A 14884-nucleotide genomic window follows, 5' to 3' on the forward strand; every position below is an offset into this window, starting at 1 on the left:
ATTGTCACTTGTGTACATCAAAAAAGCAGTCTCTCTTTCCTTTGAGCAAATTGCAAATGCTTTTGTACATCATGCAAGTGATTACATACACTTAACTGCTTTTTGCTATGTTTTCATTTGCTTTAATGATGAAAATATATTAAATGAGTCTAACTGTCTCAATTTCAAATACATTCAGCATAAGTTCATTGTATGTTTTAACATGCAAAAATCTTGAACAACTTATAATGTCAATCATATTTGTATTTTATTATATTAGACTTTTGTATAAATCTGTTCTGAATTGGTAAATTGCTCCCAAGTGTGTTCTGAGATTCTTTAACAGGGAAATGTATGAACCATTTAGCTCAACCAACAATCAACCAGTTTTCTGAAACAGATTGAAGATGCATCTCGTGAACCGTTGGCAACAATAAGGTTGCCAACTCATCCAACAACAAGATAGGCTTTACTGGCAAGGCTTGGTATTTTTTTTAACAGAGCTCATTGCGGTATTATGATTCTGGCCTGTCTGCCTGCTTTGTTTTCCTCCTCAGCTCTCACCTCTCCAAATCAAACTCATCTGGCTCACCTGAATGCGGCTGCGCTGCGGTGCAATTAGGCTCATGCCATCCACCTGTTCTTCAGCAGTTATATTCAGCACTCAGGCAGACAGACAGTGCCAGATTTCTGAAAGCCTTCAGTGTCAGTAGATATCCAGCATTACCTCCTTTGCCTGACCATGCCTGACCATGTTTCTTGTCACCTGGATTTCCCTGCTTTGCCTAGCCCACATCGGATTTTTCACTGGCTTCTGACCCTGTTTCTGCCTCTCGACCACTGCCTCCTGCCTCGCCCCTGGATTTGTCTGCTTAATAGTGATGGGTAGATGAGGCGTCATGTATCATTTCGACCCAGCAAAACTGTGTCGATTCTGTGTCGATACCGACACCTGCTGGACATTAAAAATTCCTACAGGCAACGTAGTGATTTGATGACCTAGTCTATACAATAAGATTTAAGTCTTTGTATTTTATTGAATATTGTATGTCCAGTTAAATTTAAAATATATCTTGTATACAGTGAATAAATAATGTGAACATGTACCATAAAGTGAAAATTTAAGTGAATGTGTTTGGAATGAGGATGCATAGACTGTCTTTTTCCACAAACTTTTATAGAAAAAAAGTTTTTTACATTTTGAAATTTAGTCTGTTACACTTTTTTGAGAACTTATGCTGTAGGAAAAAATTGAAGTAAACACTACATTTACAGTGAACCCTTGTTTTTTTTTTTTTAGGGGTTGCGTTCCAAAAATAACCCGTGATAGGCGAAATCCGTGAAGTAGTTACCTTTTTAGTTTTTGCAATTATTATACAGCATAATTAAATACTCTACATTGAAACCAAAGAACAAAGCCTGTTTTCAGATCAGCGGATGTGCGCGTGCATCAATTGGGCCTTAATGTGATCTGGAGTCGTGGAGTCATGTCATTAAACATGATGCAGCTGTGAACCTGCCCCGCGAGATTCACAGCTGCATCTACGGCAGAGCAATGTCAAGCGAGCCTATGGTCGGGTTTTTGCGCTGCCACTGGCCACAGTTTTTTTTCCAGCTGGCATTCAAAGTTTCAGTTTCCATCTCCTGAATGGCCAATCTTTATTGGCACTTGGGTAGAGAAGAAGCGCGGAGACTGTTTTTACCAATCATATTGTCAATCAGGATGCAGAACACTGGATAAAAAAAACGGCACAAAAAAATCTGAGAAGCAGCAATACCGTGAAAGGTGAACCATGTTATAGCGAGGGTTCACTGTATATGAAATAATTTATAAAATGCAACTGAGTAATTTGTAGGATGGCTGTATATCTGAGTTTATGTAGGTGTATCTGGAACTTCATTCTCATGCCTGGCCTCATAATGCTTCAGCATTGAAAAGGTGGATTTATTTAAATAAGACAGTTTAGTCAAACATATGCCACACTTAACCTGCAGAACATATGAAAGTAAACTAAGAGTCAATTTCAGCTGAATTTGGATTCAGATAGATCAAGTAGAAACTGACAAGAACCAGATGAAACAACAAAAATGAAAAATTTATTTTCCAATATAAGATCAAAATGGTCCCACACTACTGCGGACCCCTTTCCTTTGAAGCTGCTCCATAGTTGACGCTCTTCCGTAAAAGATCAAGAATTCGTTTGGCAAATGCATTTGACAGATTCACTTCCAGTTTGGACACAGTTTCAAACTGTGTCCAGTTTGGACACAGTTTGGAGCGTTAATGTCATTTCGAAACAGTTCCTGTATCGGTCATGTGACTTGCTGAAACCAATATGCGCACCGACACGGGTTTTGGTCTGTGGGCTTGACACATGCACCGACGCATCGGTGTTACCGGACCCATCACTACTGCTTAAGATTGCCTTCATATGCCTGACCTGCTTATGTGCCTGGACCTTGGATTCCTGCCCGACCCCCAGATAAGTTATGTCTCTCTGGTTCTGACCCTGCCTTGGCCTGTTGACATCCGAGTTCAGATTTCACCTGAGTTTGTCACCTGCTACCAATACCCCTGGAGGCGACGTTTCACCTTTGCTTCCCTGAGGAACCAATCTCTGTCTCGGTTTCATACAACTTTCTGAGAAGGTTTGTGGTTTCCCATTTGACAATAAGCTTAACAGCCACTAACGTGTTTCTCCATCCTCAGTGGTTCCTGGCCCTGCTGCTGGTCATCTCTGGTCCCATACCCTATTCTCAATAAGCAATTAATTTGCTTTCTATTTGTGTCTGGCTGAAATTTCAGGTCCTCTGTTCTGAGATTAACAATAGGAGCTCAGATGCACGTAATGCATGTAATGGAACAAGGTTTGATTCTTTGACTGTTTTCTATTGTTGTAAGAGATTGCTGCTAGTCTAGAGAGGCATGTGGGTTAAAATAAGATGGAGCTTAGTATAAATGGGCAGCGCATTGTATGAGGAAGCATTGAAGTGCCATCAAATGGTTGCCATGGGGATCTGAGAATGTAGCAAACATGTTTTGATGAGGAAATGACTCATTAACATGGAATAACAAGATTTAAAGCTAAAACTTAAGCAATTGATAGTGATGTACACACCAAATAAAGGGCTGTTCACTTTTTAAATCCCTTTTGTTTTTGAAATTTTTGGTCACTTTTTTTTTTCTGTTGGACAGTGGTATTGGACCAGACTCTTTCTGCATTGAGTTTGTCTTGTGTCATCTATCTTGAATGAGTGGTCAAGAACCATGTTTCTCCTAAAAGGGAAAATGGAAGGAAAGAAAATTCCCTGAAATAGGTCTTCATTTGTTTTTGTCTGGTTGCAGAGAGGATCACACCTGTAGACAAAGGTTTAAGAACTTCTGAATTTTCAGTCGGAAATGACCACACTGCCTGGTTGAAATGCCAGTCTCCATGTGTGTAGGTCGACAAATGTGAAAAACATTTAAGTGAATGTTGAGTTTATATGAGGTTCATGCAGGACATCATTCTAACTTTTGCTTTGTTTCTGTTTTCTAACTGCAGAGAGGATCTTTCGGTAAACACCTGATTAACATAAGCCTCAAGCTTAACCTTTGACTTGGAAGACCATATCTGTGTTGCACACCCTCCTGAGCAAAGTCTAGACTTGGTGATTTGTTACTCTTGATCAACCCAGAGCAAGAGTCCTTTTATGATGTGCATTTCTTCCACCATGGAATCCCTTAAATGGGATTCCATGGTGGAAGGTCTTCATATGCTGGAGTTTTTTCAGATCTCAGGATTACTGTGAGGAAACTGCTGTGTTTTTCACTTATGTAGACAGTGTATGTGTTATAGTAAGTTGCCATAAAAAGTTTACAGTTATGAACTGTTAAAGTGACGGATGCCAAAATATTATACTGTAATGCCTCACACAGTATGGGTGTAGTTATAACGGTAAAACCACATTTTGGGATGTACAGTAAAATACCAGCAGTTTTGGTTGCCTGACTTTTACTGTATTTTTTTTTTTTTTTGCAAATATGGTAAACTACTGGAAGTTTTGGTTCTGGCAACCACAGTTGCCAATATTTTACTGTAAATTAGATATTTTCTTTTTTACAGTGTACCTTGAGTTAGCTGAGCCATGCCGGATCAACTAATGGAAAATTAATCCGGCTGGAGTGGACCAGGGCCGACCCGGTCAGAGAGGGCTAGTGGAAAAGCACCTCATGAAGCCTATGCATTACTTAACTGACCATAACTTAGTTATTCCACATATTTTGTTTCACAACAGACGAGTATATTGGGACTAAGATTTTTCCTTAGCCGTTATGATCGATTTCAGCCGGAAAACAGTTTAAAGTGCCTAGTCTAAACTATTTTGAGTAGCCAAGAAAAAAGTATAAAAAAATACAAGTATGAATAAAACATGCTTCAAATATTGAAATTCACAGCAGAGCCAAAAAAGAGTGCAGATCTGCTGCTGAAGTCAACGGTTAATTTATTGAGGTTTTTTTGATCACTGTGTGTGTATCTCGCTGCTCATGCTGGAAAACTTGGAGTCTTGCATGATAAAACTGTGACATCTGCTTTTCTGTAATGAATAGTTTTACACAAACTACTGATATCTCATTGCAAAGGAACACTTCAGGGAGTTGTAGTATTAAGAGACTGCATGAACACAACAAACCTGGAAAGCTGTCCTTAATCTACTCACCAGCTGGAACTCAGAGCGGCGTGTGTATGCCTCCTGTATGCCGGCATCCATCCAGAGTGCGCTCAGTGCCATCACGTAGAGTTGGAACTCACTGGGCTCCACCCCCGTGGTACCTACACGCCCCTCCCATGACATCACCAGCATGCCCTGCTTCTCATTCTCACAGCTCTGCCAGGTAATGCCCAGTTTGTCTCGGGCATCCACCAGCACTCGCATACCCTACAATGAAACATTACCAAAAGTCAGAATGGCAAAGAATCAGTTGCTTTTCTCACAGCCACCATTACTGTATAAATATGAGGTCAGACATTACAAAACGTCAGGTGCACTCAAATGTTCAACTCCATTGCATTATTTAACATCAAAGCTTTACAATTTTTTTTTTAGTCACCCATCAAATTAAGGTTAGATTGTACGGAGCCCTCCAGGGGAAATGGGGAATTTTTTTTCTTTTGCGTTCCCTCGCAAAAATTTTGCGTCCCTTTGCAATAATCTACTAATTAGTTCATGCGGCATAATTGAATACTGTAAGCCTTTCTTACGGTGGCCGCTGTACTTCCTGCTTTAATATAAAGTTGTGTAAAGTTTTTCCATGAATGTTAATATCTCGTGAAATATCTCACGTTTTATATCTTTTTCTTTAGTATAGAAAGGCACCACAAACCTATGATATAAACAGAAACTTTCCGTAAGTAAAGAAATAAAAATATATCCTAACTATTTGAACTATTTCTGAGTTATTATCGCGGGGTAATAAGTCATTTGACAGTTTTGATTGTGTTTCAACTGTATTCGTCCGAATGGTTTAAAGGGCTGCTTTCAGTGCTGTTCTTAGCCTTAACAGACATAAACATGCAGTAAATAAATTGATTTTCAATCAGCTTTTTGCACCAAAGAGTTAATAATAATAACACGTTTTATTGTAATAAAACACGGCAAACTAATGGTGGTAGAGGGCCGCACTGGGTTAACTCGGGGAATCTCATCTGTCCGTGTATCAATCAGCTACAAACCTCTTCTTTGTTCTGTCACAATTATCGATTTATTCCATTTTGATAATCATGCTCCAAACTTTGCGAGGACTGACCACCCCGCTCACCCGCTTCCTCATACACACAGAGCCAGCACACCAGTAACCTTCCCATTCATAGTTGATGACAGTCAAGCCCACATCGACACACCCACCACCAGGTGTCAAAGCCGCTACTGCTGTCATGTCAATAATAACTTATTTCATTCATATGGCTCTTACAGAGCCTCAGTGAAAACATGTTTATTATTATTATTAACTGTATGGTGCAAAAAGCTGATTGAAAATCGATTCATTTACTGCATGTTTATGTCTGTTAAGGCTAAGATGGCAGCAGCTCTTTAAACCATTCAAACAAACACAACAGAGACACAATGCGATGACTTATTATCCCGCGATAACTCAGGAGTAGTCCAAATAGTTTGGATGTGTTTTTATTTCTTTCCTACTTACGGAAAGTTTCTGTTAATATCATAAGTTTGTGGTGCCTTTCTATACTAAGGAAAAATATATAAAATGTCAGAAATTTCACAACGAGATATTAACATTCATGGAAAAACCTTACAAGTTAATTGGTCTCTCCAAATTGCCCATAGGTGTGAGTGTGAGTGTGTGTGTGCATGGTTGTGTGTCTCTGTGTTGTCCTGCGACAGACTGGCGACCTGTCCAGGGTGTACCCTGCCTCTCGCCCGAAATGTTGGCTGGAGATGGGCACCAGCACCCCTCCCGACCCCACTGAGGGAAAAAGGGTGCAAGAAAATGGATGGATGGATGGATGGAAAAACCTTACATAACCTTGTATTAAAGCAGAAAGTATGGCGGCCACCGTAAAAAAGGCTTACAGTATTAATTATGCCGCATGAACTGATCAGTAGATTATTGCGAGGGAACACAAAAGGTTGTGCGAGGGAACGCAAAGGAAAAAAAATTCCCCATGTCCCTTGGAGGGCTCCGTAAGATTGACCTCTAAATTGTTAATAACAATCTAGTAAACAAAGTTATATAAAATTTGAAGCAGAATTACTGAAATATGTTTAAAGAGCTTCTAAGAACTGAAATCTAAACATCTCAAAATAAATCCAATAAAAGAAAACAGAAGACATTTTAATGCATGTAAATATTTAGAGCAAAATCTGATTGAACAAATACAATATTTTCATGTTCTGAGTAAATAACATGGTTCTGTGACAGTCATGTTCAGATTTTTCTTGTTTTTTATATTTTATATTCTATATTTGTGTGAGCATATTTTCTGTTATTGTCCATCATTTTGCTGATGGTACACAGAAATTTCTAAGTTGTGGGACAATAAAGGATACTTCTATTCTATTCTATTGTCTGAAGTTACCAACATAGATTTCAGTGGTTCTAGTGGGACTTTATGCCATAGAACATATATGTGAAATGGAAGAAAAAGATTGTTTACAACATTTTGTCAAAAGAAAACTGATAAACATTTGTGTTCACCTTCTTGAGACAATGTTTTGACAAACAACATTTTGCTGCGATTACAGCTACAAGTAAGGTCCATCTTATATTTTGTCGAGAAAAGTCGAGCTCATCCCACTTCCCCATGCTGGAGATTTTAGTTTAATAGTAATAATAAATAAAATTACCTTAAAATTAATTACACAGTGACATCAAGACCCAACAGTAGAGTCAGACGGTAATAAAATGAATCTGGTTGTGTGTGTTGTTATTGTGTCCTGCAAACTTTGCTTTAATTCTACTTCTTTCTATTTAATCATAAAAAATCATAGTCAGGCAGAAAGAGAGTCATGAAACAGGAAGAGCTGGTTTCCTGAAGAAAAGAGGAAGTTTCTGTCTTGCATCAGGCTAAAAATAGTTCAGACCATTCCTTATTTTAAAGCATTAAAGGTTTTTAAAGAATAAAATCTAAACATTTTGAGAGATTGGATAAAACCCAGAGTAAAATACTTAAAATAATGACTTATAATTATGCCAATAATTAATATTGGTTTAACCAGTGGTTGATGTTGATTTGATTATAAGGATATTTACACTTACTCTTACACTTGTGGAAGTACTTAAAGGTGAAACAAGTAACTGTAATTTGGTATCAGATAATTACAATAATGGATTATTATTGGGTTCTTTTCAGAAATGTCTGTAATAACTCACCTTATGATTATAATAAGAGTAACTAATAAGTTATGGTTATTATACCATTATAAATGAATGTTGAATCAGATAAACTAAAAGGTTATAAATGTGATTTTGACATTGAACTTGAAAAGGTGTAAAATGTTGTAACTGTAATTAAAGGTCACTGATGTTGTGTTGAAGGTAGATGGTAGGTGGAAGGTCAGGGGAAAAGGGGAACTGATAGGAGAGCGGAGAAGACAAGGCCTTATTGCTAAACTTCAACTTGCCTAAGAAAAGGTTGGGCAGGAAACAGAGGTAGGAGGAACTGTTGAGCAACTTGGGGACATTGGAACAGACATCAGGTCATGAGGTCTCCAGGGTGATGGATATGAGATCATCTGTCCAAGCAGTCAGCCAATGAGACAGGCACAGCAACAAAGCTAGCCAATGTAAACGCACCAAAAGGGTGGATAAACCCTTTATAAGGTGGGTGCAACAGAGGAATCTTTGGTTGGATCCTTCAGGCAGCTTCGAGCCAAGACGGAGATGGACAAAGAACTCTGCAGCTGAAGAAGAGCCGGGGCCACAGAACCGGAGACTGTTCTGCACATGGGGACCAACCCGTTAGCCCCGCAACATGTGGCTTCAAATCGCACTTCTCTCAACAGCTGGGTTTAGACCCCCAAAGACAAAGACCAAGGCAAAGATGAAGATAAAGACAAAGACAAAGAACAAAGGCAAAGAGGAAGAACTGGTGTGTTCCTTCCGTGGGACCAGGAAGATCGTGAGACGAGGAGAAGGGAGCTACAGAGCTGCAAGACAAGAAGCTGAGGACCGCTACGCGCATGAGGAAGTCACCCTGATGCCCGAGACCTGCCGCTCTAAGTCAGTACTCTTCCTGTACTGGGAACCTCCTGCTGCTGCAACACCTTCTTCATCATCAGGCCAGTTCTGGGGTTCAAAATGCCAAACTCTGTCCGTCTCTCTCAAAGTTTCCCTTTTTTAGTTCTCAGTGTCAGCATTAGGGAAAGATAGGCTAGATTATTGATTTTACTTATTTGATTATCTCTGCTAGTGAATTAAGCTGTACTGACCCTTGCAAAATTGCCTTACTAATAAAATAATTAGCATTTAAGAAAATCTAAAAGATGTTGTGGACATTCAATTAATGAGTTACCTTAAAGTTCTTTGATGGTTGTGAAATAGCTATGAAGTTTGATTCTGGGAGGAAAAAGTAGAAATGTTTTATAGGTTGCTTTTAGCCAAAACTAAAACAACACCCTTGGGACTCGCCCGAGTCACTAAAACCAACCTGGTTCAGTAACAAGTGCAAGTTGTAATAAAGAGAAAGAGCGACCATTAACAGGTGTGCTCTGTGAAGCTAGTTGGTTGCAAGCTACTCAATCTGGCTAATTCACAGGGTGAAAAAGGGTGGGACATCTGGAGGGGGAGGTCGTTAGAAACCAGGCTAGTCTTTCTCGACGCCAGCTTAAACAGAGTTTACTCAGTTCTGAACAGGGTAAAATCCCATCAGATTTAGAAAACTCAAATTACCCGTTAGATGGAGAGCTGGCTGCACATCTCCCTCCTCTGAGAAGAGGAAGTAGAGTGAGAGAGAAGGGGGGGGAGGTGTTGCGCAACAACAATTTATTAGACTGATTCTTGATGAATCCCAAGACTTCTGGGTTAATATTATGTGGAATGGTGAGCCATAAGTGAAACTTGTTGGGATACAAGTGTCTACTTACATCTGGTGTAAAACTAACAGCAATTCAGCAGGAGATGGTTATGCAGAGGGACACCAGCAAGTCCACCTCTGAATGACTCCAAAACATAAAATAATACTAAGGCTTCAGAGCTGCCTGGTTTAAAATCTAGCTAAAATATTTTGGTATGACCTTAAGCAGGCAGTTCCTCCTCATCAATATTTCAATGTGGCTGAAGTGAAACATATCTACAAAAAGATGAACAGACCACATTTCTCCAGAGGAGTGTAGAAGATTCATTGCTTCTTGATGGTGAATGTTCCCCCATAGGTGGTGCAACAGTTATTTGGCTTAGGTATTTACTCTTTTAGACAGAGCTCATGTTCACTGTTCACTTCTTCACACAAGAGCACACAGGTGTTGAGTAAAGCAGGTTTTCACAGCTTGAAATATCTCTGTCAATTAAATATATTTTTTTATCAGTTTTTAGGAGAACATAACAGCACAGGTCTTTCACTGTGTCTGGAAATGGAAGCTAACAGAAAAGAAAAACGTTTGACCCCTGAAGTACTTTGATGAACCATTTTTGATTGATGGCCTGGTTTAAAAACAATTATTGCTATGTGAAACACTCAGTTCTGTTCAGTGACATGCCCAATCCAGAAATGTGTTGAATTATTAAAGCTGGTATGCTATATACTATTCAATTTGTTTTAAACCGCTTTGAACAAAGTAAAGCTGTGATTGTGGTGGTTAAATGGATGTACATGTGTGATATGTCTCTGCCAGTGACTCACGACCAACTAATCTCTGAAATACTCATGTCAAGTTTGTTTGCACAGCCTAATTGTAAATAACCCCCGGTTAAGCTCCTTATTTGTTGTATTCTCTTTTTGGCACTTGTTACCTTTATTTCATCTTGTTTTGTGTAGTATATGGTTGACTTCCGGTTTTTGATTTGATGCTTTTATTTTGATGAGAGAGCTTCCGCTGTTTATGTTGTGCAGCGCCAGCTTGGCAACAAAAGAAACGGAAGATAAGTTGCAACAGTGTTGTAAAAATGTATCTTGCTATTAGCTGCCCCTTGATAGAGGCACAAGGTATGTTTATTTTGTAAATAGGATATTTCTAATATTGATCAGTTGGAACTGTGAATTAGCTTTATTGCAATCAAATACGGTATAGTTCTAAGATCAGTTGATATTGTTGGTAGTGAATGTAATTTTCAGTTTTCAAACATTATGGATGTAAGAGCGTGTTTTGTAGCTTACTGTCTTTTTGTGTTTGTACATACAACTTTTACGGTGAAACTCAGAGTTTACTTCAGCACCCCCGCGGTACATGACACGATAAAATATGAAATATAATCAAAATTGCTTCTCAAATTTATCTGAAAGATCCATATTCCCATAAAAACACCAGAACAAATTTTTTGTTCTGCTTTGCTTCCATCTCTGTGCAATCCTCGATGGTCTCGTGCCATCCCTAAAAAGATAACGCCCTGGGTGTTTGCATATTGCTCAAGTCAGAAGCAACAAGCAATAAGTAACCAAGCAAAAGGTGCTCACCGTGACTGTTCTCACCCTCTCTCCCACTACTGAAGCCAGGCAGTTTGCCACCATGGCAAACATTACAACTGCCACTTTGAACAAAAACAATCAATGAGCACTGCGCATGCTCTGTGTGCTCTTTTGTTGTTGTTTTATTTATTTGCTAATTAAATAAATATCAATGTATATAAATGAAATAAAATAACAATGGTTACTGCAGTGTATACGTAGAGCATTACAAGAACAAAGAATGCCTCTCAGTGAGGCTTCAGTCCTATCTTCTTAGTAAAGAGCTGTTCAGAAGAATCGTTGTCCGTGAATGTCACATCACTATATTGCAGACTTTTGGACACAGTGTTGTCCCATATCTGCGACAAGTTAGTCAACACCTCCGCACAATAATCCAGCGCAGTGAGTGACAACTTTTTTTCATCACAAATGCTTATTTGTCTCTGTACAGATAGCTTTGCTAACATCGCGTCAACCTTTACCTTTCTTTGAGCTTCTTTTCTAAGTGACGAAAAAAGTTAGACATAGTCCCCACCGTCTGTGAAAGCGAAGCACTGCTGAGTTAGCTGTCACCTTCGGATTTCTTATGATTTATGCAACGCTATTCTATTACTGACGATTAGACAGACTTCTTCTGCTGATCAGAGAAAACCACTGCGCATGTCTTGGAGCGCCGCATGCGAGTGAAAAGTGTGGAGAGGGGTGGGGGAAGTAACAGAAACAAACCTAATTGGTAAGTCACGTTATTGCTTGGATTTTAATCGGTGCGTTTTGCATCCAGTGAAAACAAAGATGTTAAATAAACTGGCCAGTATGCTGTAAATTTAGTGATATTTCCACAGTTGCGGTCTTGACTGGTCTTGAAGTAAAATCCCGAGTCCTCAGCACCCAAGACCGAAAAAAGACAGAGGTAGGGTTGCCACCTTTTAGAAATCAAAATAAGGGACGCCCACCACGGTGCGTTGTCCTACTTTCATGTGGTGGGACGTCCGCTGCAGTGATAGACATTATTTTATGGCAGTGTTTTTTGCTTTTAAAAAGTGATTCATAGAGTAATCATTCATACATAGAGGTCAGTTAAAGTACCCCAAAATTGTACTCCAATCAGAGTAGTATACTTTAAATACATTTAATTAAATACATTTAATTAAGCAAGTGTAAAAAGTATTTGGTAAACTATTACTGAGCAACTGATCATAACACCTGATTTAATATTCAAAATGTGTCCTCAGACAGCCAAAAGTATAAAAGTTATATGAACTTTACTGGTACTGTAAAGAATATTACCAAACTATTTATAGAAATAAGTAGTTAGGTTTGGAGGTGGGTTCTAGATCAAATTTACCACAGGGGCCAGGATAGTCAGTGTTTTTCCATGGCGACACTTGAAAAAGAATGAAACAAACAAGTTTTTTTGGGGGGGGTTGAGCCAAAGAGCCACTTTTGTCTCCAGAGATCCAGGTTACAGATCCCTGGCAGATGCACAGCAAATTCAAAAGTGTTAAATGTTTTGGTGTTAGTAGATTTTCTGCAAAAGCAGAGTTAATTTTACTCTAATAGAGTCACATTCTGTTTATGTAACTCTGGGGTGTATATTAGTAGTTAAAACCCAGTGTTAAAACAAAGTGTTTCCGTTTCAAATCTAGAGGTGTTAAAATAGAATCAATAACTCTTGACTTCTTAACTCTGAACTCCTACAGCGGCTATAACACTGAAGAAGTTAATTCACTGACTCCGCCCCCAAAATCACAGATTCCCACTGAAGCCAAGCGACAGAAACCAAGTCATTTCAGGACTATTTACTTTCCACCTGTCTGAGGTGTTTACTGCGCTTGGTAAGTTATTTTTTTCTGAGATGGATTTTAACTATTATTTTGAGTTGAGCTCAACCTGCATGATAGACGTCACGTTCACCACGTGGCTCGGTGTTAGCATATTTAGCTTAGCATGCCGAATGTTAGCAGAGTACAAGTGTGGAAAAAAAATCAAGCCGGTGAACACTCAATCAAATTCTTGGCTAAATTGAACAGATCTTTATGTTGAGAGCATTATTTTGTGTTGTGTCTTATATACGTTTTGCAGCATGTTTTAATCTTTTTATTGCCTTTTTGTATATATTTTACTGCCATAGTTGCCATAGTTTGTTATATTTTGTATTAGGCACATTTTTTGTTATTGTGACTTTTATTTTGAAAAACTAAAGTAGGAAGGGCAATCCAGAATGTTCGCTGGGGCACCAAAAGAAAGAAGCAGCTAATGACATAAATGCATGACTTTAGCAACTAGTTGTTTAAAGTAATTTAAGTTTAAGAATTCTTTTTTTTTTTTGCTCATTTCTACCTCAGAGGAACGGTCAGCCAGCGAGGTATGTTTATATGTCGTATCATTTGTTTATGTCATTGTATTCGTGACACCGTCTCATTTATGTTTATGTTGTATTTTTAGTTCAACGGTGGTGTTGCGTCAGTGGCAACGGAAGACAAGTATTGTGGAAAGACCTGCATTAAAGTTGACTTAACACCAGCAGTAACGAACTCTTTATTGACGCCAAGAAGAGGTGGAAGTGATAATATTAGAACCAGTTTGGTTGAGGATGAAATCTTCAGTCGTCAGCGTCACCCTCCCTCCCGATCCCTTCATGGATTCTTCGTAGATTCAAGCTCCAAAAATGATTATGTAAGTGTTAATATCTCTGAAACCCTACATTTATGTAATTTATGCTTGTTGTCAGAGTTGTACTAAAAATGTATTCCTTCATTCCATTTCTCTTTTTTTTTTGTTTGTTATGATCCAGAGACCGACACTAGCCATCGTACTCGGAGACTGAAGACTGTCTAATGCAGTAGAGGAGAATGTTGTTGTCTCCGGCCAAACTTCGCGAACAGCCCAACAACCTGAAGACAGTCTGTTAGTGAGTGGAATATTAAGATCTAACACTGAATTAGTGTTAGTAAGTGTTGACTCCCATCAGATTTGATATTTGACACTTTATAAATAGAGTTAAGGTACTAACTGCAAAAAGAGTTAAATTGACACTTTAAAAGTGTTGAAATCAAATCTGATAGAGTTAATTTGGGCCTGCTGGATTCGCTGTGTGGAAAGTTTGATCCTATACATCAGCTAAAAGTGCAGCACTACAATTTTTAATTCATTGTTAAAGCAAAATTGTGAAGGTTAAAAAAAGTGATCCACCACTGAGTATTAACATAAGACATTTATTTAGTGTAACTTCTTTGGACCCCGTTTGCTCCCATCTACACAGTAAAAAGTGTCAATTTAACACCTATAGAGTTGAATTTAACTCTGTTTCAGATAACATTTGGTCCCACTCGAAAATAGAGTAAAATGTACTCTATAGCCAGTGTCAAATTTTCAGAGTTAATTTTACTCATTTTAGTGTCAAAATCAACAAGTCAGTGTGTCAAATTATTTAACACTATTGTTATTTTACACTCTTCAGAGTAATACTGTTATTTTTATGGAGTTAATTTTATACTAAATTTACTTAAAAATGTACACTTTGTGTTTTTTTCTCCTTTCTCCAGTTTTTTTTTACACATATACCATGTAATGCTAAATTTGAGAATTTTATGGCTTTTATAAAATCTACCAATCATAATAACCACAAAGTTATAAGTTGACAGTGACAACATTTTTTCAACTTTATGATCCAGTGACAAAATTACTTTAACAGTGTCATTTTAATCATCTTCAAAACAATGTTCACCAAAGAAAGCAATATGGGACAACAAAGAGAGCAGTGTAATTTGCTTCATATGACATTTGTATGTCAAAGGGCTTCG

The 14884-nt window shown here is 38.3% G+C and overlaps 1 protein-coding gene across 4 annotated transcripts in view; it reads right to left on the bottom strand.

The window, feature by feature from the left end:
- The window catches only part of gna12a (guanine nucleotide binding protein (G protein) alpha 12a), a 120984-nt gene that overhangs the window by 48516 nt on the left and 57584 nt on the right, over nt 1-14884 (bottom strand). For 2 of the 4 annotated variants that reach the window (XM_008405562.3, XM_008405576.3), the window contains one exon: nt 4681-4899. The exons of 1 other annotated variant lie outside the window; for it this stretch is intronic. In XM_008405562.3, coding sequence (XP_008403784.1) covers nt 4681-4899 — 219 coding nt within the window. Of the gene's footprint in view, nt 1-4680; nt 4900-11090; nt 12128-14884 lie in introns of those variants that run through there. One more of the 4 variants, XM_008405568.3, reaches the window with a different exon arrangement.

Source organism: Poecilia reticulata, chromosome 1, assembly GCF_904066995.2.
Source record: "Poecilia reticulata chromosome 1, P_reticulata-male-v2, whole genome shotgun sequence".
NCBI lineage: Eukaryota > Metazoa > Chordata > Actinopteri > Cyprinodontiformes > Poeciliidae > Poecilia > Poecilia reticulata.